General features: G+C 41.2%; 1 protein-coding gene across 5 annotated transcripts in view; it reads left to right on the top strand.

Moving 5' to 3' along the window:
* Nucleotides 1-26,006, top strand: part of GMCL1 (germ cell-less 1, spermatogenesis associated) — a 509,303-nt gene that overhangs the window by 309,807 nt on the left and 173,490 nt on the right. For all 5 annotated transcript variants that reach the window (XM_053718223.1, XM_053718225.1, XM_053718220.1 and 2 more), the window contains one exon: nt 5,012-5,081. In XM_053718223.1, the coding sequence (XP_053574198.1) occupies nt 5,012-5,081 (70 nt within the window). The remainder of the gene's footprint in view (nt 1-5,011; nt 5,082-26,006) is intronic.

Below are 26,006 nucleotides of genomic sequence, written 5' to 3'. Positions count from 1 at the left end.
CATTGCAGTAGTACCGTACTTGGACGACATTCTAATACAAGCGTCGTCTCTTTCAAAGGCAAAGGCTCACACAGACATCGTGCTGGCCTTTCTCAGATCTCACGGATGGAAGGTGAACATAGAAAAAAGTTCCCTGTCTCCGTCGACAAGAGTTCCCTTCTTGGGAACAATAATAGATTCTTTAGAAATGAGGATTTTCCTGACAGAAGTCAGAAAGTCAAAACTTCTAAACGCTTGTCAAGTTCTTCATTCTATTCCTCGTCCTTCCGTAGCTCAGTGCATGGAAGTAGTAGGGTTGATGGTTGCAGCAATGGACATAGTTCCTTTTGCGCAAATTCATCTAAGACCATTACAACTGTGCATGCTGAAACAGTGGAATGGGGACTATACAGACTTGTCTCCAGTGATTCAAGTAGATCAGAAGACCAGAGACTCACTCCGTTGGTGGCTAACCCTGGACCACCTGTCCCAGGGAATGAGCTTCCGCAGACCAGAGGGGGTCATCGTCACGACCGACGCCAGTCTTGTGGGCTGGAGCGCGGTCTGGGAATCCCTGAAAGCTCAGGGACTATGGTCTTGGGAAGAGTCTCTTCTCCCGATAAACATTCTGGAACTGAGAGCGATATTCAATGCTCTCAGGGCTTGGCCTCAACTAGCAAAGGCCAGATTCATAAGATTCCAATCAGACAACATGACGACTGTTGCTTATATCAATCATCAGGGGGGAACAAGGAGTTCCCTGGCGATGAAAGAAGTGACCAAAATAATAAAATGGGCGGAGGATCACTCCTGCCACCTATCTGCGATCCACATCCCAGGTGTGGAAAACTGGGAGGCGGATTATCTGAGTCGTCAGACATTCCATCCGGGGGAGTGGGAACTCCACCCGGAGATCTTTGCCCAGTTGACTCAATTATGGGGCATTCCAGATATGGATCTGATGGCGTCTCGTCAGAACTTCAAGGTTCCTTGCTACGGGTCCAGATCCAGGGATCCCAAGGCGACTCTAGTGGATGCACTAGTAGCGCTTTGGACCTTAAACCTAGCCTATGTGTTTCCACCGTTTCCTCTCATTCCCAGGCTGGTAGCCAGGATCAAGCAGGAGAGGGCCTCGGTGATCTTGATAGCTCCTTCGTGGCCACGCAGGACTTGGTATGCAGACCTGGTGAATATGTCATCGGTTCCACCATGGAAGCTACCTTTGAGACAGGATCTTCTTGTACAGGGTCCATTCGAACATCCAAATCTGGTCTCCCTCCAGCTGACGGCTTGGAAATTGAACGCTTGATTCTATCAAAGCGTGGGATTTCAGATTCTGTGATAGATACTCTAGTTCAAGCCAGAAAATCGGTAACTAGAAAAATTTACCATAAAATATGGAAAAGATATATCTGCTGGTGTGAATCCAAGGGATTCTTATGGAATAAGGTCAAAATCCCTAAGATCCTTTCCTTTCTACATGAGGGTTTGGATAAAGGATTATCAGCGAGTTCTCTAAAGGGACAGATTTCTGCTTTATCTGTCTTATTACACAAACGACTGGCAGCTGTGCCAGATGTTCAAGCATTTGTTCATGCTCTGGTTAGGATCAAGCCTGTTTACAGACCTTTGACTCCTCCCTGGAGTTTAAATCTAGTTCTTTCAGTTCTTCAAGGGGTTCCGTTTGAACCTCTACATTCCATAGATATTAAGTTGTTATCTTGGAAAGTTTTGTTTTTGGTTGCTATTTCTTCTGCTAGAAGAGTTTCTGAGTTATCTGCTCTGCAGTGTTCTCCGCCCTATCTGGTGTTCCATGCAGATAAGGTTGTTTTGCGTACTAAGCCTGGTTTTCTTCCAAAGGTTGTTTCTAACAAAAATATTAACCAGGAGATAGTTGTACCTTCTTTGTGTCCGAATCCAGTTTCAAAGAAGGAACGTTTGTTACACAATTTAGACGTAGTCCGTGCTCTAAAATTCTATTTAGAAGCTACAAAAGAGTTCAGACAAACTTCTTCTCTGTTTGTTGTCTATTCTGGTAAAAGGAGAGGTCAAAAAGCGACTTCTACCTCTCTTTCCTTTTGGCTTAAAAGCATCATCCGATTGGCTTACGAGACTGCCGGACGGCAGCCTCCTGAAAGAATCACAGCTCACTCCACTAGGGCTGTGGCTTCCACATGGGCCTTCAAGAACGAGGCTTCTGTTGATCAGATATGTAAGGCAGCGACTTGGTCTTCACTGCACACTTTTGCCAAATTTTACAAATTTGATACTTTTGCTTCTTCAGAGGCTATTTTTGGGAGAAAGGTTTTGAAAGCCGTGGTGCCTTCTGTTTAGGTAACCTGATTTTCTCCCTCCCTTCATCCGTGTCCTAAAGCTTTGGTATTGGTTCCCACAAGTAAGGATGACGCCGTGGACCGGACACACCAATGTTGGAGAAAACAGAATTTATGCTTACCTGATAAATTACTTTCTCCAACGGTGTGTCCGGTCCACGGCCCGCCCTGGTTTTTTAATCAGGTTTGATGAATTATTTTCTCTAACTACAGTCACCACGGCACCCTATAGTTTCTCCTGTTTTTTCCTCCTGTCCGTCGGTCGAATGACTGGGGTGGGCGGAGCCTAGGAGGGACTGTGTGGACAGCTTTGCTGGGACTCTTTGCCATTTCCTGTTGGGGAGGAGATATTCCCACAAGTAAGGATGGCGCCGTGGACCGGACACACCGTTGGAGAAAGTAATTTATCAGGTAAGCATAAATTCTGTTTTTCCAGGCCCGCTCTCTGTGCTCTACTGAGCGGGTCTGTTTTTTACACTTAGCGCATCTGGCCAGCTGTCTAGTCACAGCCCGGCCCAATCACGCCATTACACTCAGTGCAGCTCGCTCCCGCTGTCGGACAGAGCAGGAGCGAACTGCACTGAGTGTAATGGCGCTATCGGGCCGGGCTTTGACTAGACAGCTGACCAGAGGCGCTCAGTGTAAAAACAGACCCGCTCAGTAGAGCACAGAGAGCAGGTCTGGAAAACACTGTTTTTTAATAAAAGTTCACAGGCAATATTAGGTTCTATAAAGCTAGCACTAATATTATGTTATATAATTCTGCACTATGCAGAATTATATAACATTATTTTCTATGTTTACTGGCCCTTTAAGTAACATTATAAATAAATGTTTTGGACTGCACTACCTGACTACTTCCTAATGCCACCCAGCTGGCAAAATATTCTAGGGAGAGCAACGGTGATCCAATTCATATGCCATAGTTTGCAAACAAACATTTAAACAGTGCAACTGAATTTCTCTCATGTTTATCTAGGTACCACACAAAGCAGGAAATAATTGATAGCTAACTGTTTAATAGCAAGCCACCACTTGAATAAAGACTAACTTCATACAAAAATTAAATTGAAATCCGTCCTTTTCCTGCCCACCTTTTATCTCTCTCCAGTTTTTGCATTTTAAAACGTTATAGAAAAGGTTTACAGAATTAACAAATCTGTGATCCTTAAGATGGGTTTTTTTGCGTGGAAAAAAAGTTGAAATAATTTTTTGTTACTGGCTATGCCGTGGAACACTCTTAAGATTAATAGATTTATATAAAAAAAAAAAATCTCTTCCAATGTTGTAAACACATAAACAGCAGCAGACTCATTTGCAGCAGACATCTATAGTCAATCTAATTTGCTTTCATCTTTTATATTGTTCTCTTACATATAACCTCATTTGTTATTGGCTTAAATTTTTAATGCAAATGTTCTGAAGTTGGTGAATCTTTTCAATCAACATATGAGAATGTTTTTTAGTATTACTACTTTATTAAAGGGACATAAAACAACAAAAAATCTTTCATGATTCAGATAGAGCACTGGCTTTCAAACCCTTTCTCAGGCATCCCTTACAAGACAGATTTTCAGGATTACCTTGGGTGAGAGCAGGTAAAATAATCATGTTTACTAATCAGATGATTATTTCACCTGTGATCCAGATATGCTCAAAATCTGGCCAGTTGTGCAGCTACCATTAATGCACCCGTGCCTACCTAGGTATGATTTTCAACAATGGATACCAAGAGGATGAAGCAAAATAGATTTAATAAGTACATTTGAAAGTTGTTTAAAATTGTGTGTACTATCTTTGAATCCTGAAAGAAAAAAATGGGTGCATTATGTCCCTTAAAGTGTGCTACAAAATGTATAGTTTATCTGATTATTTCTTGTTGGATGCAGTAAATAGTGCAAACTAAATGCAATCTTGCGTGCACATTCTAGAACACATGTAAATTAGCAGGAGTTGTAGTTTTGGACTTTATTTATATTGCATGCCAGGCGACCTTGAGGTTTTAGTAAAACATTACATTTTCATTAGCTTTATAGTATGCCGGTATCCTATCACCTATTTTTTAAAGGACATAAAATGTCAGTAGTATGTTCGGCCTCCCCTTAACATGCGACTGAGAGCTGCTATAAAGCTGCATAAAGAAAGGAAACAATTTAGATTTTTTTGTTTTCACACTGAGATCAACCTCATGTGCTGTGCACGTGCAGCATACCATTCTTAGAGACTGCTTGAAGCAGTGGGCAAACTAATTTGCAGCTTGTGCTACTGACAAAGATGAAAACAAATATTCTCTCTTTCTCTCTCTCTCTCTCTCTCTCTCTCTCTCTCTAGCTCTCTCTCTCTCTATATCTATCTATCTATCTATCTATCTATCTATCTATCTATCTATCTATCTATCCACACACACTGTTATTAACATCATACCCTGAACAACACCCAGTAAAATATTGAAGGGTGACCACTGTCCTTTGGGCCTCAGCCCTATTTATATCAGGTCATGGATATAGATTCTCCAAGGTTCAAGTCTTTCTACTGCTCCCATGACCCATGCATCCTTACTACAAGAGATATATTTACATATATGGCATGAGGGCTCGATTCATCCTTGGCTAGTGGATAATCTGATGATACTGGTTCCCTGTTTTAAGTTAAGTGGAAGTGCTATTCATAAACCGTTAATGGCTTTGCATCTTTTACAGAATGGCTGTCGTCCGTGTATAAGCAGCAGTGGTTTGCCATGCTCCGCACTGAACAGGATAATGACACAGGGTAAGTAAACCAATGAGATATCTAAACCCCAGGGCAGTAGGTTTTTCTGCTTATCTTGTTAACTTTACACCTTAATCGATTTAAAACTTTGCAATACACATTTATTATCTATTTTGCTTTGGTTTGCTGTAAGTTGTGTTTGCCCTACATTCCCAAGAGAGGCGCAATCATATTCTGTGCTTAAAGGGACATGAAAGGTATTTCTTTATTTATTTATTTATTCATTAGAAATTACTCACTAAATTGCAAATTAACTTGGCATGCAAATGAAATTTTTTTTATATATATATATATATATATATATATATACACAGTATGTGTATATATATATAAAAGCACATTGTTTTTCATGCCCAAGAAACACCCCTCTTGAATGTTGTCTATCTTACTTCCTTTACTATGGCCAATTAGGAAGAGAAATATACAAGCTCCTGTGCATATTAGCCAATAACTGTGCAACATGTAAGAGAATGCATTTCAGCCTCTTTTGGGGAGGGTGTGTATAGACTACAATTTTTCCAAGTTAAATTACAGTGTGCAACTATTTCTAGACTGCAGTCTATTCAAAGTAGAACATAGACACAGGAATATGTTTTCCTACCCCAGATTGTGCAAACATTTACTTTATTAAAGCGACATTGAACACCTTTCTGTCTGTTGCTATAGAATAAGATATCAGCTAAGTCTAAACATTTTTAAGACAAATTAATTTTTTTTACTACTTAAAATGTAAATGGGGTGCCCCAGGTCATATGAGGTTGCTATGTGAGTTTACAAATCTAAATGAGAATATATACTAAACAATTCAGCAACAATCTATCATCCTATAATATAAAAGGCCAACTGTGTTTGTCCGAAGCTGTCATGCGCAGTAGAGACTGCGCAAGGACGAACACACCTGGCCTTCAACAGAGTCTGACTGACCAGCATCTGAGGCCGACCGGGTGTGAGGGGGGCGTGACACAGACTGGACCTGGCAGGGCTGGTTGCGACACTGATGGTGGTGAGTGGTCCCGGGCAGGGCCGGGTGTGACGTGGGCGGGGCCGTGCGGACGGGAGAGAGCTCAAAAGAGGGGGGATAAAGAGAGAGCAAAAGAGGGGGATAGAGAGAGCAAAAAAGAGGGAGAGAGACGGCAAAAGAGAGGAGGGGAAAGGTAGAGCAAAAGAAAGGGGAGAGAGAGCAAAGAGGGGATATAGAGAAAGCAAGAGAGGGAGAGAGACGGCAATAGAGAGGGGGGAGAAATGGGAGTGAGAGAGCAAAAGAGAGGGGGAGAGTGCAAAAGAGAGGGAGAGAGAGCAAAAGAGAGGGGGAGAGCGCAAAAGAGGGGAGAGAGAGAGACAGAGCGCAAAAGAGAGGAGAGAGAGAGCGCACAAGAGAGGGGGAGTTAGAGAGAGAGCGAAAGAGAGGGGGGGAGAGAGAGCAAAAGAGAGGGGTAGAGAGTGAGAGCATAATACAGGGGGAGAGAGGTGGAGAGAGAGAGCAAAAGAGAGGAGGGGAAAGGTAGAGCAAAAGAAAGGGGAGAGAGAGCAAAGAGGGGATATAGAGAAAGCAAAAGAGAGGGAGAGAGACGGCAATAGAGAGGGGGGAGAAATGGGGGTGAGAGAGCAAAAGAGAGGGGGAGAGTGCAAAAGAGAGGGAGAGAGAGCAAAAGAGAGGGGGAGAGCGCAAAAGAGGGGAGAGAGAGAGACAGAGCGCAAAAGAGAGGGGGAGAGAGCAAAAGAGAGGAGAGAGAGAGCGCACAAGAGAGGGGGAGTTAGAGAGAGAGCGAAAGAGAGGGGGGGGAGAGAGAGCAAAAGAGAGGGGTAGAGAGTGAGAGCATAATACAGGGGGAGAGAGGTGGAGAGAGAGAGCAAAAGAGAGGAGGGGAAAGGTAGAGCAAAAGAAAGGGGAGAGAGAGCAAAGAGGGGATATAGAGAAAGCAAAAGAGAGGGAGAGAGACGGCAAAAGAGAGGGGGAGAAATGGGAGTGAGAGAGCAAAAGAGAGGGGGGAGAGAGCAAAATAGAGGGGGAGAGTGCAAAAGAGGGGAGAGAGTGCAAAAGAGGGGAGAGAGAGCAAAAGAGAGGGGGAGAGCGCAAAAGAGAGGGGGAGAGAGCAAAAGAGAGGGGGGAGAGCGCAAAAGAGAGGAGAGAGAGCGCACAAGAGAGGGGGGGCAGTAAGAGAGAGAGCGAAAGAGAGGGGGAGAGAGAGAGCGAAAGAGAGGGGGAGAGAGAGAGCAAAAGAGAGGGGGAGAGAGAGAGCGAAAGAGAGGGGGAGAGAGAGCAAAAGAGAGGGGGAGAGAGAGCAAAAGAGAGGGGGAGAGAAAGCAAAAGAGAGGGGGAGAGAGAGAGCAAAGAGGGGATATAGAGAAAGCAAAAGAGAGGGGGAGAAATGGGAGTGAGAGAGCAAAAGAGAGGGGGAGACCGCAAAATAGGGGAGAGAGAGACAGAGCGCAAAAGAGAGGGGGGAGAGCGCAAAAGAGAGAGGAGAGAGAGAGCGCACAAGAGAGGGGGGGGAAGAGGGGGGGAGTAAGAGAGAGAGCGAAAGAGAGGGGGAGAGAGAAAGCGAAAGAGGGGGAGAGAGAGCGAAAGAGAGGGGGAGAGTGAGAGCATAATACAGGGGGAGAGAGCAAAAGAGAGGTGGAGAGAGAGAGAGCAAAAGATGGAGGCTAGAGAGAGCAAAAGAGTGGGGAGAGAGAGAGCAAAAGAGAAGGGAGAAAGAAAGCAAAAGAGAGGGGAGAGAGAGCAAAAGAGAGGAGGGAGAGAGAGAGAGCAAAAGAGAGGAGGGAGAGAGAGAGAGCAAAAGAGAGGAGGGAGAGAGAGAGAGCAAAAGAGAGGAGGGAGATAGAGAGCAAAAGAGGGGGGGAGAGCAAACGAGGGGGGGAGAGAGCAAAAGAGAGGGGATAGAGAGAGCAAAAGAGAGGGGAGAGAAAGAGCAAAAGAGAGGAGGGAGAGAGAAAGAGCAAAAGAGAGGAGGGAGAGAGAAAGAGCAAAAGAGAGGAGGGAGAGAGAAAGAGCAAAAGAGAGGAGGGAGAGAGAGAGAGCAAAAGAGAGGAGGGAGAGAGAGAGAGCAAAAGAGAGGAGGGAGAGAGAGAGAGCAAAAGAGAGGAGGGAGAGAGAGAGAGCAAAAGAGAGGAGGGAGAGAGAGAGAGCAAAAGAGAGGAGGGAGAGAGAGAGAGCAAAAGAGAGGGGGGAGAGAGCAAAAGAAAGGGGAGAGAGCAAAAGATGGGGATAGAGAGAGCAAAAGATGGGGATAGAGAGAGCAAAAGATGGGGATAGAGAGAGCAAAAGAGAGGGGAGAGAGTGCAAAAGAGGGGGGTGGAGAGAGAAAGCAAAAGAGAGGGGGAGAGAGCAAAAGATAGGGAGAGAGAGAGAGCAAAAGAGAGGGGGGAGAGAGAGCAAAAGAGAGGGAGAGAGAGCAAAAGAGGGAGAGAGAGAGCAAAAGAGAGGGGGGAAAGAGCGAAAGAAAGGGGGAGAGAGAGAGAGCCAAAGAGGGGGGATAGAGAGAGCAAAAGAGAGGGTGAGAGAGAGCAAAAGAGGGGAAGAGAGAGAGCAAAAGAGAGGGTGGACTGCACAAAAGAGAGGGGAGAGAGAGAGAAAGCAAGAGAGGGGAGATAGCAAAATAGAGGGAGAGAGCGAGCAAAAGAGAGAGGACAAAAGAGAGGGGGGAGAGAGAGCAAAAGAGAGGCGGGAGAGAGAGCAAAAGAGGGGGGAGAGCTCAAAAGAGAGGGGGAGAGAGCGCAAAAAAGAGAGGTAGGAAAAGAGAGGGGAGAGAGCAAAAGAGAGTGGGGAGCGAGCAAAAGAGAGGGGGGAGAGAGCAAAAGAGAAGGGGGAGAGAGAAAGAGCTCAAAAGAGAGGGGGAGAGAGAGCGCAAAAGAGAGGGGGAGAGCAAAAGAGGGGGGAGAGAGAGAGCAAAAGAGGGGGGGAGAGCTCAAAAGAGAGGGGGAGAGAGCGCGCAAAAGAGAGGGAGGAAAAGAGGGGGGAGAGAGAGCTCAAAAGAGAGGGAGAGAGAGCGCAAAAGAGAGGGGGTAGAGCGAGCGAGCAGAAGAGAGGGGTAGAGGGGGAGAGAGAGAGCAGAAGAGAGAGGGGAAAAGAGAGAGCAGGAGAGAGGGGGAGAGAGAGTGCAAAAGAGAGAGCAAGGGGTGGAACCGCTGTACTGCAAAAAATGGCCTGTGTACACGGGCTTTAGGACTACTTGGTAGTAATAGTGAATCAGACAATTATTACAATATATAAAAATGTGTATGGGGATGGATGTGATTATGGAAGTCCCGTATAACAAAGGAAGGTATATTGCAATGAACAACCAATTGTGTGGTAGCAGTCCAGGTCCAGGCAGCTGTCTGTGAATGGATCAAAGGCCAAGATCCAGGATCAGTAATCAGTAGAAGATGGAGAGAAACAGAAGCGCCACATGGCCTAGTATTGTATGTACTTGTGTGAAGGAGTACATAAAATATTTCACTCACGTTTGGTTGAGCACCCCTCTTGGTTCAAATAGCGCAGATTGGAATCAAACAGTTATCCAGCAGACTGACCTCCGGTGTAGCTCCAACCGTAGTGAATCAGGATACTATGTCCCAAAAGATGGGTGCACCATATGGTAAGGTGCAGGTGATGAAAAAATGGTATAGCAGCAAGTGGTAAGTAAAAACTTACTTTATTTAATTTAAATTAAAACAGCACCGTGTTTCTCAGCCAACCAGTGGCGCTATGGTTGGAGCTACACCGGAGGCCAGTCTGTTGGATAACTGTTTGATTTCAGCCTGCGCTATTTGCACAAAAAGGGGTGCCCAACCAAACGTGAGTGAAACATTTTACGTACACCTTCACACAAGTGCATACAATACTAGGCTATTTGGCGCTTCCGTTTCTCTCCATCTTCTACTGATTTTTTTTTTACTACAGTTGTTTTTTAAAAGCTAAACTCCACCCACCATTTGCCTAATTTGGAGGAGCCAACCTGGCCTTTAGTCTGCAGACAACAAGGATAGTTGTGGTCATAATGTTGTTATAAACTGCATTGTTTTGCAGCTTTTATCAACGAGGGGGAATATGTAGCAGGGTTAGCCTTGAAAATTAAACAGGGTGCTTTTTATTTTCCGAGAATTTGAAAATCCTCAATTTTCCGAGCTAAATTACATGAAAAGTGGCCAAAAAATAATGAAAATAACTTATTTTTATTTTTTTCATTATGCATAACTAAACATTTTATTTAAAAATCCCAGTGTTTACTGTCTATTTAATGGACAGCTATTGTGCAAGAACTTAAAGTAGCAAAAATACTACATAATAATCTCCCAAAAAAGATTAAATAATATACATTGCTGCTACATTATTTCTCCAACATAGGTGTGTCCGGTCCACGGCGTCATCCTTACTTGTGGGATATTCTCTTCCCCAACAGGAAATGGCAAAGAGCCCAGCAAAGCTGGTCACATGATCCCTCCTAGGCTCCGCCTTCCCCAGTCATTCTCTTTGCCGTTGTACAGGCAACATCTCCACGGAGATGGCTTAGAGTTTTTTAGTGTTTAACTGTAGTTTTTATTATTCAATCAAGAGTTTGTTATTTTAAAATAGTGCTGGTATGTACTATTTACTCTGAAACAGAAAAGAGATGAAGATTTCTGTTTGTAAGAGGAAAATGATTTTAGCAACCGTTACTAAAATCGATGGCTGTTTCCACACAGGACTGTTGAGAGGAATTAACTTCAGTTGGGGGAACAGTGAGCAGACTTTTGCTGCTTGAGGTATGACACATTCTAACAAGACAATGTAATGCTGGAAGCTGTCATTTTCCCTATGGGATCCGGTAAGCCATTTTTATTACAGACAGAAAAAAAGGGCTTCACAAGGGCTTTTTAAGACTGTAGACATTTTCTGGGCTAAATCGATTTATATATAAACATATTTTATACTCCATAGCCTTGAGGAATTATTTTAATCTTGGGAATTTTGTAAAATAACCGGCAGGCACTGTATTGGACACCTTATTCTCTAGGGGCTTTCCCTAATCATAGGCAGAGTCTCATTTTCGCGCCTGTATTGCGCACTTGTTTTTGAGAAGCATGACATGCAGATGCATGTGTGAGGAGCTCTGATACATAGAAAAGACTTTCTGAAGGCGTCATTTGGTATCGTATTCCCCTTTGGGCTTGGTTGGGTCTCAGCAAAGCAGATACCAGGGACTGTAAAGGGGTTAAATATAAAAACGGCTCCGGTTCCGTTATTTTAAGGGTTAAAGCTTACAAATTTGGTGTGCAATACTTTTAAGGCTTTAAGACACTGTGGTGAAATTTTGGTGAATTTTGAACAATTCCTTCATACTTTTTCGCAATTGCAGTAATAAAGTGTGTTCAGTTTAAAATTTAAAGTGACAGTAACGGTTTTATTTTAAAACGTTTTTTGTACTTTGTTATCAAGTTTATGCCTGTTTAACATGTCTGAACTACCAGATAGACTGTGTTCTGAATGTGGGGAAGCCAAGGTTCCTTCTCATTTAAATAGATGTGATTTATGTGACACAAAATTTAGAGAAAATGATGCCCAAGATGATTCCTCAAGTGAGGGGAGTAAGCATGGTACTGCATCATCCCCTCCTTCGTCTACACCAGTCTTGCCCACACAGGAGGCCCCTAGTACATCTAGCGCGCCAATACTCCTTACTATGCAACAATTAACGGCTGTAATGGATAATTCTATCAAAAACATTTTAGCCAAAATGCCCACTTATCAGCGAAAGCGCGACTGCTCTGTTTTAGAAAATACTGAAGAGCATGAGGACGCTGATGATATTGGTTCTGAAGGGCCCCTACACCAGTCTGAGGGGGCCAGGGAGGTTTTGTCTGAGGGAGAAATTTCAGATTCAGGGAAAATTTCTCAACAAGCTGAACCTGATGTGATTTCATTTAAATTTAAGTTGGAACATCTCCGCGCTCTGCTTAAGGAGGTGTTATCCACTCTGGATGATTGTGAGAATTTGGTCATTCCAGAGAAACTATGTAAAATGGACAAGTTCCTAGAGGTCCCGGGGCCCCCCGAAGCTTTTCCTATACCCAAGCGGGTGGCGGACATTGTAAATAAAGAATGGGAAAGGCCCGGTATACCTTTCGTCCCTCCCCCCATATTTAAAAAATTGTTTCCTATGGTCGACCCCAGAAAGGACTTATGGCAGACAGTCCCCAAGGTCGAGGGGGCGGTTTCTACTCTAAACAAACGCACCACTATACCCATAGAAGATAGTTGTGCTTTCAAAGATCCTATGGATAAAAAATTAGAAGGTTTGCTTAAAAAGATGTTTGTTCAGCAAGGTTACCTTCTACAACCAATTTCATGCATTGTCCCTGTCACTACAGCCGCGTGTTTCTGGTTCGATGAGCTAGAAAAGGCGATCAATAATAATTCTTCTTCTTATGAGGAGATTATGGACAGAATTCGTGCTCTCAAATTGGCTAATTCTTTCACCCTAGACGCCACTTTGCAATTGGCTAGGTTAGCGGCGAAAAATTCTGGGTTTGCTATTGTGGCGCGCAGAGCGCTTTGGTTAAAATCTTGGTCAGCGGATGCGTCTTCCAAGAACAAATTGCTTAACATTCCTTTCAAGGGGAAAACACTGTTTGGCCCTGACTTGAAAGAGATTATCTCTGATATCACTGGGGGCAAGGGCCACGCCCTTCCTCAGGATAGGTCTTTCAAGGCCAAAAATAAACCTAATTTTCGTCCCTTTCGCAGAAACGGACCAGCCCCAAGTGCTACGTCCTCTAAGCAGGAGGGTAATACTTCTCAAGCCAAACCAGCCTGGAGACCAATGCAAGGCTGGAACAAAGGAAAGCAGGCCAAGAAACCTGCCACTGCTACCAAGACAGCATGAGATGTTGGCCCCCGATCCGGGACCGGATCTGGTGGGGGGCAGACTCTCTCTCTTCGCTCAGGCTTGGGCAAGAGATGTTCTGGATCCTTGGGCGCTAGAAATAGTCTCCCAAGGTTATCTTCTGGAATTCAAGGGGCTTCCCCCAAGGGGGAGGTTCCACAGGTCTCAATTGTCTTCAGACCACATAAAAAAACAGGCATTCTTGCATTGTGTAGAAGACCTGTTAAAAATGGGAGTGATTCATCCTGTTCCATTAGGAGAACAAGGGATGGGGTTCTACTCCAATCTGTTCGTAGTTCCCAAAAAAGAGGGAACGTTCAGACCAATCCTAGATCTCAAGATCCTAAACAAGTTTCTCAAGGTTCCATCGTTCAAAATGGAAACCATTCGAACAATTCTTCCTTCCATCCAGGAAGGTCAATTCATGACCACGGTGGATTTAAAGGATGCGTATCTACATATTCCTATCCACAAGGAACATCATCGGTTCCTAAGGTTCGCATTCCTGGACAAGCATTACCAGTTTGTGGCACTTCCGTTCGGATTAGCCACTGCTCCAAGGATTTTCACAAAGGTACTAGGGTCCCTTCTAGCGGTGCTAAGACCAAGGGGCATTGCAGTAGTACCTTACTTGGACGACATTCTGATTCAAGCGTCGTCCCTTCCTCAAGCAAAGGCTCACACGGACATTGTCTTGGCCTTTCTCAGATCTCACGGATGGAAAGTGAACGTAGAAAAGAGTTCTCTATCTCCGTCAACAAGGGTTCCCTTCTTGGGAACAATAATAGACTCCTTAGAAATGAGGATTTTTCTGACAGAGGCCAGAAAAACAAAACTTCTGAACTCTTGTCAAATACTTCATTCTGTTCCTCTTCCTTCCATAGCGCAGTGCATGGAAGTAATAGGTTTGATGGTAGCGGCAATGGACATAGTTCCTTTTGCGCGCATTCATCTAAGACCATTACAACTGTGCATGCTCAGTCAGTGGAATGGGGACTATACAGACTTGTCTCCGACGATACAAGTAAATCAGAGGACCAGAGATTCACTCCGTTGGTGGCTGTCCCTGGACAACCTGTCACAGGGGATGAGCTTCCGCAGACCAGAGTGGGTAATTGTCACGACCGACGCCAGTCTGGTGGGCTGGGGCGCGGTCTGGGGACCCCTGAAAGCTCAGGGTCTTTGGTCTCGGGAAGAATCTCTTCTACCGATAAATATTCTGGAACTGAGAGCGATATTCAATGCTCTCAAGGCTTGGCCTCAGCTAGCAAAGGCCAAGTTCATACGGTTTCAATCAGACAACATGACAACTGTTGCGTACATCAACCATCAGGGGGGAACAAGGAGTTCCCTGGCGATGGAAGAAGTGACCAAAATCATTCAATGGGCGGAGACTCACTCCTGCCACTTGTCTGCAATCCACATCCCAGGAGTGGAAAATTGGGAAGCGGATTTTCTGAGTCATCAGACATTTCATCCGGGGGAGTGGGAACTCCATCCGGAAATCTTTGCCCAAATTACTCAACTGTGGGGCATTCCAGACATGGATCTGATGGCCTCTCGTCAGAACTTCAAGGTTCCTTGCTACGGGTCCAGATCCAGGGATCCCAAGGCGACTCTAGTAGATGCACTAGTAGCACCTTGGACCTTCAAACTAGCTTATGTATTCCCGCCGTTTCCTCTCATCCCCAGGCTGGTAGCCAGGATCAAGCAGGAGAGGGCATCGGTGATCTTGATAGCTCCTGCGTGGCCACGCAGGACTTGGTATGCAGACCTGGTGAATATGTCATCGGCTCCACCATGGAAGCTACCTTTGAGACGAGACCTTCTTGTTCAAGGTCCGTTCGAACATCCGAATCTGGTCTCACTCCAACTGACTGCTTGGAGATTGAACGCTTGATCTTATCAAAGCGAGGATTCTCAGATTCTGTCATTGATACTCTTGTTCAGGCCAGAAAGCCTGTAACTAGAAAAATTTACCACAAAATATGGAAAAAATATATCTGTTGGTGTGAATCTAAAGGATTCCCTTGGGACAAGGTAAAAATTCCTAAGATTCTATCCTTTCTTCAAGAAGGTTTGGAGAAAGGATTATCTGCAAGTTCCTTGAAGGGACAGATTTCTGCCTTGTCTGTGTTACTTCACAAAAAGCTGGCAGCTGTGCCAGATGTTCAAGCCTTTGTTCAGGCTCTGGTTAGAATCAAGCCTGTTTACAAACCTTTGACTCCTCCTTGGAGTCTCAATTTAGTTCTTTCAGTTCTTCAGGGGGTTCCGTTTGAACCCTTACATTCCGTTGATATTAAGTTATTATCTTGGAAAGTTTTGTTTTTGGTTGCAATTTCTTCTGCTAGAAGAGTTTCAGAATTATCTGCTCTGCAGTGTTCTCCTCCTTATCTGGTGTTCCATGCAGATAAGGTGGTTTTACGTACTAAACCTGGTTTTCTTCCGAAAGTTGTTTCTAACAAAAACATTAACCAGGAGATAGTCGTACCTTCTTTGTGTCCGAATCCAGTTTCAAAGAAGGAACGTCTGTTGCACAATTTGGATGTTGTTCGTGCTCTAAAATTCTATTTAGATGCTACAAAGGATTTTAGACAAACATCTTCCTTGTTTGTTGTTTATTCTGGTAAAAGGAGAGGTCAAAAAGCAACTTCTACCTCTCTCTCTTTTTGGATTAAAAGCATCATCAGATTGGCTTACGAGACTGCCGGACGGCAGCCTCCTGACAGAATCACAGCTCATTCCACTAGGGCTGTGGCTTCCACATGGGCCTTCAAGAACGAGGCTTCTGTTGATCAGATATGTAAGGCAGCGACTTGCTCTTCACTGCACACTTTTACTAAATTTTACAAGTTTGATACTTTTGCTTCTTCTGAGGCTATTTTTGGGAGAAAGGTTTTGCAAGCCGTGGTGCCTTCCATCTAGGTGACCTGATTGGCTCCCTCCCTTCATCCGTGTCCTAAAGCTTTGGTATTGGTTCCCACAAGTAAGGATGACGCCGTGGACCGGACACACCTATGTTGGAGAAAACAGAATTTATGTTTACCTGATAAATTACTTTCTCCAACGGTGTGTCCGGTCCACGGCCCGCCCTGGTTTTTTAATCAGGTCTGATAATTTATTTTCTTTAACTACAGTCACCACGGTATCATATGGTTTCTCCTATGCAAATTTTCCTCCTTTACGTCGGTCGAATGACTGGGGAAGGCGGAGCCTAGGAGGGATCATGTGACCAGCTTTGCTGGGCTCTTTGCCATTTCCTGTTGGGGAAGAGAATATCCCACAAGTAAGGATGACGCCGTGGACCGGACACACCGTTGGAGAAAGTAATTTATCAGGTAAACATAAATTCTGTTTTCTCTTACACTCTCTTGCAGAACCATATCAACTATTCAATACATTTGGTTCAGATTTAACTGTCGTGGATGAATACATTTATCACAAAGTAATACATATAACAAAAGGCATACACTTCACTATTGTTATGTTAAAGGAATATTAAATAGTGCTCCTTTGGTAAATACAAATATGTTAAAGGGACAGTCTACTCCAGAATTTTTGTTGTTTTAAAAGATAGATAATCCCTTTATTACCCATTTCCCAGTTTTGCGTAACCAACACAGTTATATTAATATACTTTTTACCTCTGTGATTGCCTTGTTTCTAAGCCTCTGCAGACTGCCCCCTTATCTCAGTTCTTTTGACAGACATTCCGTTTAGCCAATCATTGCTGCCTCTTAAATAACTCCACAGGAGTGAGCACAATGTTATCTATATGAAACACAAGAACTTAGTGTCTAACTGTCAAAATGCACTGAGATAAGAGGCAGTTCAACAGCTTAGAAATTAGCATATAAGCCTACCTAGGTTTAGCTTTCCACAAAGAATACCAAGAGAACAAAGCAAATTTGATGATAAAAGTAAATTGGAAAGTTGTTTGTGTAAAATTGTATGCCCTATTGTAATCATGTAAGTATAATTTTGACTACACTGCCCCTTTAAATCAATGTAAGTAGAAATAGAAAAAGATTGTGTAAAAACAGCAAATAATTTATTGTTTTGCAAAATTATCACTTAGAAATTTTTATTGTAGCCCCTGCCTCCAGTGTTGAAAGAGCAGAGGTGGTAAAGGGACAGTCTAGTCCAAAATAAACATTCTTGATTCAGGGCATGTAATTTTAAACAATTTTCCAATTTACTTTTATCACCAATTTTGCTTTGTTCTCTTGGTATTGAAAAGCTAGGAGGTTCATATGCTAATTTCTAAGTCCTTGAAGTCCGCCTCTTCTCTCAGGGCATTTTGACAGTTTTTCACCACTAGAGGGTGTAAGTTCATGTGTGTCATATAGATAACACTGTGCTCAAGCACGCAGAGTTCCAGTGAGCCAGCTCTGATTGGCTAAAATGGATGTCTGTCAAAAGAACTGAAATAAGGGGATAGTTTGCAGAGGCTTAGATACAGGGTAATCACAGAGGTAAAAAGTGTATTTATATAACTGTGTTGGTTATGCATAACTAGGGAATGGGTAATAAAGGGATTATCTATCTTTTTAAACAATAAAAATCCTGGTGTAGACTGTCCCTTTAAGTATAAACAACTGCTTAGTGCTTTTTTTAACATTTTATTTCAACAATGAAACAGACTATTTAACATCTCTATAACTAGAATCACTATTTCAGCTTGGGTGATTTGTTAGTAATGTGTATATAAATGTATGTATAGTTTGTTATGGCAACCATTTTGGTGGTTTTGTGCACTGAGTAGAAACTTACGGGCGTGTTTGCTCACTTACTGATTGGTCTGAGGAAGTATTGTCTGTCCCCTAAACGTTATCAGTAAAATATTTCATATTAATCCAGTGGTTTGTTAATTATTGTATATGTATGCATGATGTGCATTAATGGAGGCTGAGCAGTTGGGGGAACAGAAATGTAGTGCTGGTAGTCCTCCAACTTGCACGTGGGATCTAGCTTAGGGAAGCTAATATATAGGTCTTAAAGGGGCAGAAAAGTCGAAATTAAATTTTCATAATTGAAACAGAGCAGTTTTAAACAACTTTCCAATTTATTTCTATTCTCAAATTTGCTTTGTTCTCTTGGTATCCTTTATTGAAGCGCATACCTAGAGAGCGGAAGTGTTACATTTTTGCACAGTTTAAGAGTTCCATAAATATAAACTCTCAAGATGGAGGCACCCAGTGTAAAGATGCAGAGCTTCATTAACTGATAATTGTAAGAGGTTAAAATAAGAGAATGATTTAAAAAAAAGCTGCAGACATCGGAGGAGAAACTCTAGCATCGTGAGTAGTATCCCTGCTACTGTAGTTGATGTCCCTTTAATTTTTATTCTTTAATTGAAATAAATACTATGGGAACAGACTTCCATTTACTATTCTGCCTCATTCTTTGGCATCTGTGTTTTGGCTCATCCATTCTAATGTTCACCCCAGGACCTTTTTAATAGGTGTACCACCCGGCTGATTTTACTGACCACTCAGCTAAAATGTTAGCCAAATATAAGCTAAAATAAGCTAATAACGTTTTCAATGTTTATTGCTCAAATTATCATTAAATACATTTATGTTAAATTATGCATTTAATTTGTGCTTTGTATAGCAGAACATGTTATAGTTTAACGCTGCCTCCAGCCAGCTGCTTTATGCCACCCCGCTGTCAAACATTTCTGTAGAGAAATATGTATATGTAGGGGGCACCCTAGGTCAGGGTGTTAGAGATATTAATATACCAATCACCATATAGGAGTGTAGTAACAACTTGCCAACACTATACAATAGGAAGAACAAATATTATGATAAGACAAGCTAAATCAATTAAGAAAAAAATAGTGAATGAGTGATAAAATAAAATAAAAAGTCCCATATATCAGTGCGGGGTATATTCTTGAAAAATTAGACTCAATTCAAACAAAATGTGCCAAAATGACTAGAGATCTTAAAGATTTTGAAAAAGGTCGTATCTTCACCTGGGATGATAAACAACCCAAGAGAAGACCGGTTAATAGTCTTCCACCAACGAAAACCACTCCTCTATCAGACTGTGATTCTTCTGCAGTAGAAGACAGTGATTCTGAAAATACAAATATAAATACCATCATCACTAATAGCAATAGCAGTTTTTTAGGCAGAAATCCGAATCAATTAGATATGGGTACCAGAGACCGACAAGGCATGTTACAAGGGAGAGATCTTACATTAAGAGACAGGACAAAATGGGGATACAGGACGGACAATCACTACAGGAGGAGGGAGGATTGGGGCAAGAGACCCAAATGGTAGAAATAGAAACAGAAAGAGACAATAAATTGCAGATTATTAATCTCTTAACCCCGTACACTGTCCCCTAAACATCATAAGATCTTATCAAAAGGTTTGTCCTTCTCCCCGACCCCCTAATTGGACAAGTTTGAATTGATAAAGGATCTGCATCTTTTTTGTAGGAAACTTGCTTTAAAGAAATTTTATAGCACACATGGTGATACTGCTACAGATGAGATTCGACATTAGATACACTTATAGATCTATGGGTTGATAATGAGGGACTTGATAGTGACAACTCTTATGCATTTTTGGATAAGAAACGTAAAACAAAGTCAAAATTTATGCCTTAACTCAGCAAAGTATCCCAAATTGATGTTTTTCATAAAATGGTTATGAAAGAGTTTTTACAAATTAAGGTAAATAATACTTCTAATATGAGTAATGAAGAGCTAGAAGCCTTAACCGAGATTCAATCATGGGAAGATGTTTTCATTAAACCATCTGACAAGGGAGGGAATGTGGTAATTTGGCAAAAAGATCATTATGTCTGTGAAGCTAATAGACAACTTTGTGATGATAAATGTTATAAGTTGCTTTTCTCAAACCAACTCCACAGTATTTGGAGAGATATAACAACATGATCAACATGGCTAAAGAGGATGGCCTAATAAGTCCTAAGGAGTGGCAATTTTTACAAGTTAAGAGTCCGAAAGTAGCCACACTTTATTTACTCCCAAAAGTACATAACGATAAGAAAAAACCACCTGGCAGGCCAATCATATCTAGCATTGGCAGCTTGTGTGAACAAGCCAGCAGGTTTCTTGATCTTTACCTGCGAGAAAAGGTATGGACCTTGCCATCTTTCATTAGGGATACTATGGACATATTAAGCAAAATCAATTATATAACTCTTGAAAAAGACACACTATTAATAACTTGTGATGTAGAGTTATTATACACCTCTATTAAACACGATAAAGGGTGTGGTGCCGTCAAATATTTTCTAAATATGGAGTCAACAGAAAAATTGGCACGTAATGAGTTCATCATTATGTTACTTAAAGGGACACTGAACCCAATTTTTTTTCTTTCGTGATTCAGATAGAGCATGCAATTTGAAGCAACTTTCTAATTTACTCCTATTATCAATTTTTCTTCGTTCTCTTGCTATCTTTATTTGAAAAAGAAGGCATCTAAGATTCTATTTTGGTTCAAAACACTGGACATCACTTTTTTATTGGTGGATGAATTTAGGCGTCTAAGCTCTCATATAACACACATGCAACACACACTCATACAACACACACACACACACACTCTCATATAACATATATTACACACACCACGCACACACTCCTATAACACACACTCTCATATAACAGACATACACCATACACTCTCTAGTATAACACGCACTTTGATACAACACACACACTCATAGGTCAGACACCACACAGACACACTCATAGAACACTCACACACAAGTTGCGACCCAGTAATGGGTCCCAACCCGTGGTTTGAAGAACTGTGATTTAGGAGACTGCAAGGTTGCTCATTTTTATTTTGTGCAATATAAAATCTAGTTTCCAAATACTATAAACTTTAAATTCACTTCCACTTAAGAAACCATCATATATAAACTTTTGGGCAAAAGAAAAATAAAAGTACATTTTGATCCATTTAGTAATACAATCTCTATTATGCCTTCAGGCAAAGCTCTGGCCCCATGAATAATTGAGAAACTCAAACCATTTCAGTACAGTTAAATATCATTTGTAATGATTTTATTATATTTTTATCTAGCACAACCTTTCTAGTTTCCCATCTTCATATTTTCAGCCGTAAATTATTTTATAAGAAGCATTTACAATCGACTTTGTTCAGAATATCTCACATCCATGTTTCAGAAGGTGCAGGCTTTGTTAATCTTTGTTTCCAGTGTAATTCATGTTAGTATTTATACAGAGGATTCAACTGTTAGATAGTGATAAAATATGTATGTCAACAATGGTTCTCATAAACAAAAAGGCTATAATGAATATGAAAAATTAATAAATATAGTTTATGAACTAAATTACATGTTTTCTGTTCTCATTTACTCTCATTTTTATTTTTACATTTCAAATAAAATCATTTGGATCTGGATGACAGCATATCTTGTTGTCATGGGGGACACTCCACTATTAGCTCTGCTGCAACCAACTTTTCTCTCTAGCTGTTCATGGGCCTTAATGGTCGATCGCTCCGTGGGTGTAACATCACTACGTGTGCGTGGCGATGTCACACATAATAAGGAAGTGCCCAGACACAGATGCACTTCCTCAGTGCTAGTGGTGTGGGTAGGGGCCCCATATCTGCACCCCACACCATTTAAATTGATGCCAGACATCTCATATGAAAGAGAGGTATTTGCCTTTTTAAATGGGGGTTCATATACCTATAAGATATAGGGGAATTATGTGAAGATAACAAGTTTTAACAGTTAAAATGCTGTTATGGCTAAGAAAGAGGGGGCTCGAGCAGAGAACTTACCCCCCTCCAGTTTGACCTAGAAGGACGCATGAACATTACAAAAGCCAATTATCTGAATTAAATTAGTGTCATCTCCTGATGAAAGCAAAATACATGCAACTGCTTGCAATGTTTAAAGGGTCAATAAACACCTTGAGATTTTTATACAAAATGTCTGGTTATGCGTAATGAAATAATTTTGCAATATATTTTTTGACCCCTTTTCATGTAATTTACATCAGAAAATTGTGCAATTCCCAAATTTTCAGAACCTTAAGGGTAGCTCTTCTACATATCTTTCTCAAATTGGCTTTATCCGATAACAACTGCAAAACAATGCGTTCAATATTAACTTTATGACAGTAGCTAGCCTTGTTGTCTGTGGATTAAAGCCCAGATTGGCTCCTCCAAATAAGGCAAATGGTGGGGGGAGTTTGGCTTTTGAAAACAAAAAAAGTTTTTATAGTAATTGGGCTATTGATTATCACAGAAAACAGTATGGTTGTGATGCAGAAAGAAATCCGTTTATAGCATATACATGGCGATTTCATAAGGTTTCTGATATGCCAAGAAATAGAAATCAGATCAGTATTTTTTGCAGTAAAAACCTGGAGCACCTAGTAATTTTAGCACCTTGTTCGAATTCAGTCAACAAACACAATGATGTGGTTGGTATACACTATTAATCAGGGAGGAACTTTGTTCTCTTGGGATATTTTCTTGAAGAGTAAGCCTAGGTAGGCTCAGGAGCAGCAATGCACTAACGTGAGCTAGCTGAACACATCCGGTTAGCCAATGACGAGGCAAATATGTGCAGCCACCAATCCCCAGCTAGTTCCCAGCAGTGCACCGCTGCTCCGGAGCCTACCTAGATATTCTGAACAAAGGATACCAAAGAGAACAAAGCAAATTTGATTAAAACAAATTGTAACTTTTATTGTTTAAAATGGCATGCTCTTTCTGAACCATAAAAGTTTACTTTTTATTTTTACTGTCCCTTTAAAGGGACACTGAAACCAATTTTTTTTCTTTCGTGGTTCATATAGAGCATGAAATTTTAAGCAACTTTCTAATTTACTCCTATTATCAAATTTACTTAATTCTCTTGGTATTTTTATTTCAAATGCAAGAATGTAAGTTTAGATGCCGGCCCATTTTTGGTGAACAACCTAGGTTGTTCTTGCTGATTGGTGGATACATGCATCCACCAATAAAAAGAGTGCCGTCCAGAGTACTGAACCAAAAAAAAGCTTAGATGCCTTCTTTTTCAAATAAAGATAGTAAGAGAACAAAGAATAATTGATAATAGGAGTAAATTAGAAAGTTGCTTAAAATTGCATGCTCTATCCGAATCACAAAAGAAAAAATATGGGTTCAGTGTCCCTTTAAGAAAGTTTCTTAATCAAACCTAAGCATTATCTTTTCCCATTAATCTTTGTAGTCTCCAGAATTGGTTATATCTTTCTGTAATTTCTGTAACATATATGAATAGCCATAAACCGATTTCATGGTGTCAAAGGAATACTGAAAATGAGACACGTAATGTGCTTGGAGCAGGGATTATATGAAGCACGGGTGCATCAGAATGGGATATTGTTACTTCTTTTGTTTTGCATTTCTAGTGATCCAAGGATCAAGCAAAACAAGCAGAAGACTATACTCATAGGGAAAAGAAAAGGGTATATTTTGGGGGAAGTCTTGTAGATTAATGTTTATTTGTGTGCAATTCTCTGATTTATACATCTTCATAAATATTACTTAGAATCTTATTAAGGAAGCTTTGGCAGACAGACGGTATGCTAGCATCATAAAAATAATTTGTCTACATAAAAATAATATAAACATAACATTTATTCTTAAAACATGGAAAGATTTAAAGAGGTATGACTTTCTTGGACAGCAAAGCAAATTATTTGTAATCAGGGTGGATATAAACTTAAAGCGAAGAAATATAATATGTAATATTAATATTACATCACTGTACTAATATATTGTTAGAGAAGATTTCTGCATTGAAATTCATATCATATTGATTTAAAAAATCATTGGCAAGCCAGGGTGGTAGGTATTTGATAGTATTATTAAACTAGTCTCTTACTAAGGCCCGCCCTGATGATCGAAAGTGCCACATGGCAGCAAAATATTCAAAAGGGATTAGAAGCGATGTTGAGAAAGTCGTCAAAATATTAAAAATGGCTGACAGTACTATTTAAAGGAAGCATCACTGAGAGGTGTTTTAACATTGCATTTCAGTGGGTGACTATGCTTCTCCGATACTGGCGATATATTTAAAGCATCATCACCACCTACATCGAAGGTGTAATGTAAATGATCCCTTTACACAGTACTGTATGGCAATACAATTTACATGTGTCAACAGAAACTCAATCTCTGTTCGTACAGTACAATAGGGAATTAAACATCAATAAAACACCAAAAGGAGCTGGTGGATTTTGGGTATATGATGTGTGTGTATACATCGTTTAATCTGTATGTATTGTATAGTATAATGTTAGAATATGTATGTAATTTGTAAGTGTGATTGTACTAATCTATTGTGTCCTTAAGGATGTATTTTACTTATTTTAAGATTGCAATTGTGCCTTCTCAATATTTACATTTACGTTATATTGAGAACACGCAATCCCAATATTCATATTTCACAAAATTCCGATTGTGATGTTGCTTTTTTCATATTTTGCAAAATTGCGATTGTGATGTCAAGTTCTCAATATTCATATTTTATAACATTGAGATTGCGCAATAAAGTTTTACTTTTTGCACTGTAGCATACGTGTTCTATATTATTATTAATATTTTTATATATATATATATATATATATATATATATATATATATATACACACACACACAGTTATGGCCAAAAATATTGGCACCCCTGCATTTCTGTTAGATAATGCACCACTTCACCCAGAAAATTTTTATTTCTTTTGTTTGTATTGGTATGACACAGAAAAGTGGAAAAAAAGCCAAATCTGACACATTACACACAAAACTCCAAAAATGGAGCGGACAAAATTGACACCCTTAATTTAATATTTGGTAGCACACCCCTTGGAAAAAATAACTGAAATCCTATAGCTTCCTGTAGCCATCAATGTGTTTCTTACACCTCTCTACTGGAATTTTGGACCACTCTTCTTTCGCCAACTGCTTCAGGTCTCTCAGATTGGAAGGGTTCCTCTTCCCAAATGCTGTTTTGAGATCTCTCCACAGGTGCTCTATGGGATTGAGATCTGGACTCATTGCTGGCCAGCTCAGTACTCTCCAACGCTTTGTCTTAAACCATTTCTGGGTGCTTTTTGACGTGTGCTTTGGGTCATTGTCCTGCTGTAAGACCCATTACCTCTGACTGAGAGCCAACTTTTGACACTGGGCCCTACATTGCACCACAAAGTTCTTTGGTAGTCTTCAGATTTCATAATACCATGCACACAGTCAAGACATCCAGTGCCTGAAGCAGCAAAGCAGCCCCAAAACATCAGTGAACCTCCACCATGTTTGACTGAAGGGACTGCATTCTTTTCTTTAAAAAGCCTAATTTCTTTTTCTGAAAACGGTAGAATGATGGGCTTTACCAAAAAGCTTTAAAAAAAATTTGTCTGTCCACAGCACATTCTCCCTAAAGGATTTTGGCTTCCTCAGGTAAGTTTTGGGAAACTCCAATCTGGCTTTTTTATGTTTCTGTGTCAGCAGTGGGGTCCTCCTGGGTCTCCTACCATAGCATCCTTTTTCATTCAGTTTGCGACGTATAGTGTGAGCTGACCCATTTGTACCCTGTGCCTGAAGGTAAGCTTGAATTTGTCTGGAAGTTGATCGAGGTTCTTTATCCACCATTCAAACAATCCTTCGTTGCAATCTTTGATCAATTTTTCTCTTTCGTCCACATCCATGGAGATTAACTACAGTGCCATGGGCTGTAAACTTCTTGACAATGTTGCGCACAGGAACATTTAGATCTCTGGAGATAGACTTGTAGTCTTGAGATTGTCCATGCTTTCCCACAATTTTCCTCAGACAATTCTTTGCTGCTCTTTCTCTTCTCCACGCTCTGTGCGGCACACAGATACAGGTGAGTTGAATTACAACTTACAGGAGCATCACAAAATTGTAATGCAATTATTTCTTACAATTTTGAGAAGTTGCCAATAATTTTGTCCAGTCCATTTTTGGAGCTTTGCGTGAAATGTGTCAGATTTGGCAACAATTTTCTGGGTGAAGTGGTGCATTCTGACAGAAATGCAGGGGTGTCAATATTTTTGGCCATG

Source organism: Bombina bombina, chromosome 6, assembly GCF_027579735.1.
Source record: "Bombina bombina isolate aBomBom1 chromosome 6, aBomBom1.pri, whole genome shotgun sequence".
In the NCBI taxonomy this organism is placed as follows: Eukaryota; Metazoa; Chordata; class Amphibia; order Anura; family Bombinatoridae; genus Bombina; species Bombina bombina.
The sequence above is the reverse complement of the archived record's forward strand: the minus strand, read 5'-3'. Positions and strand labels throughout refer to the sequence as shown.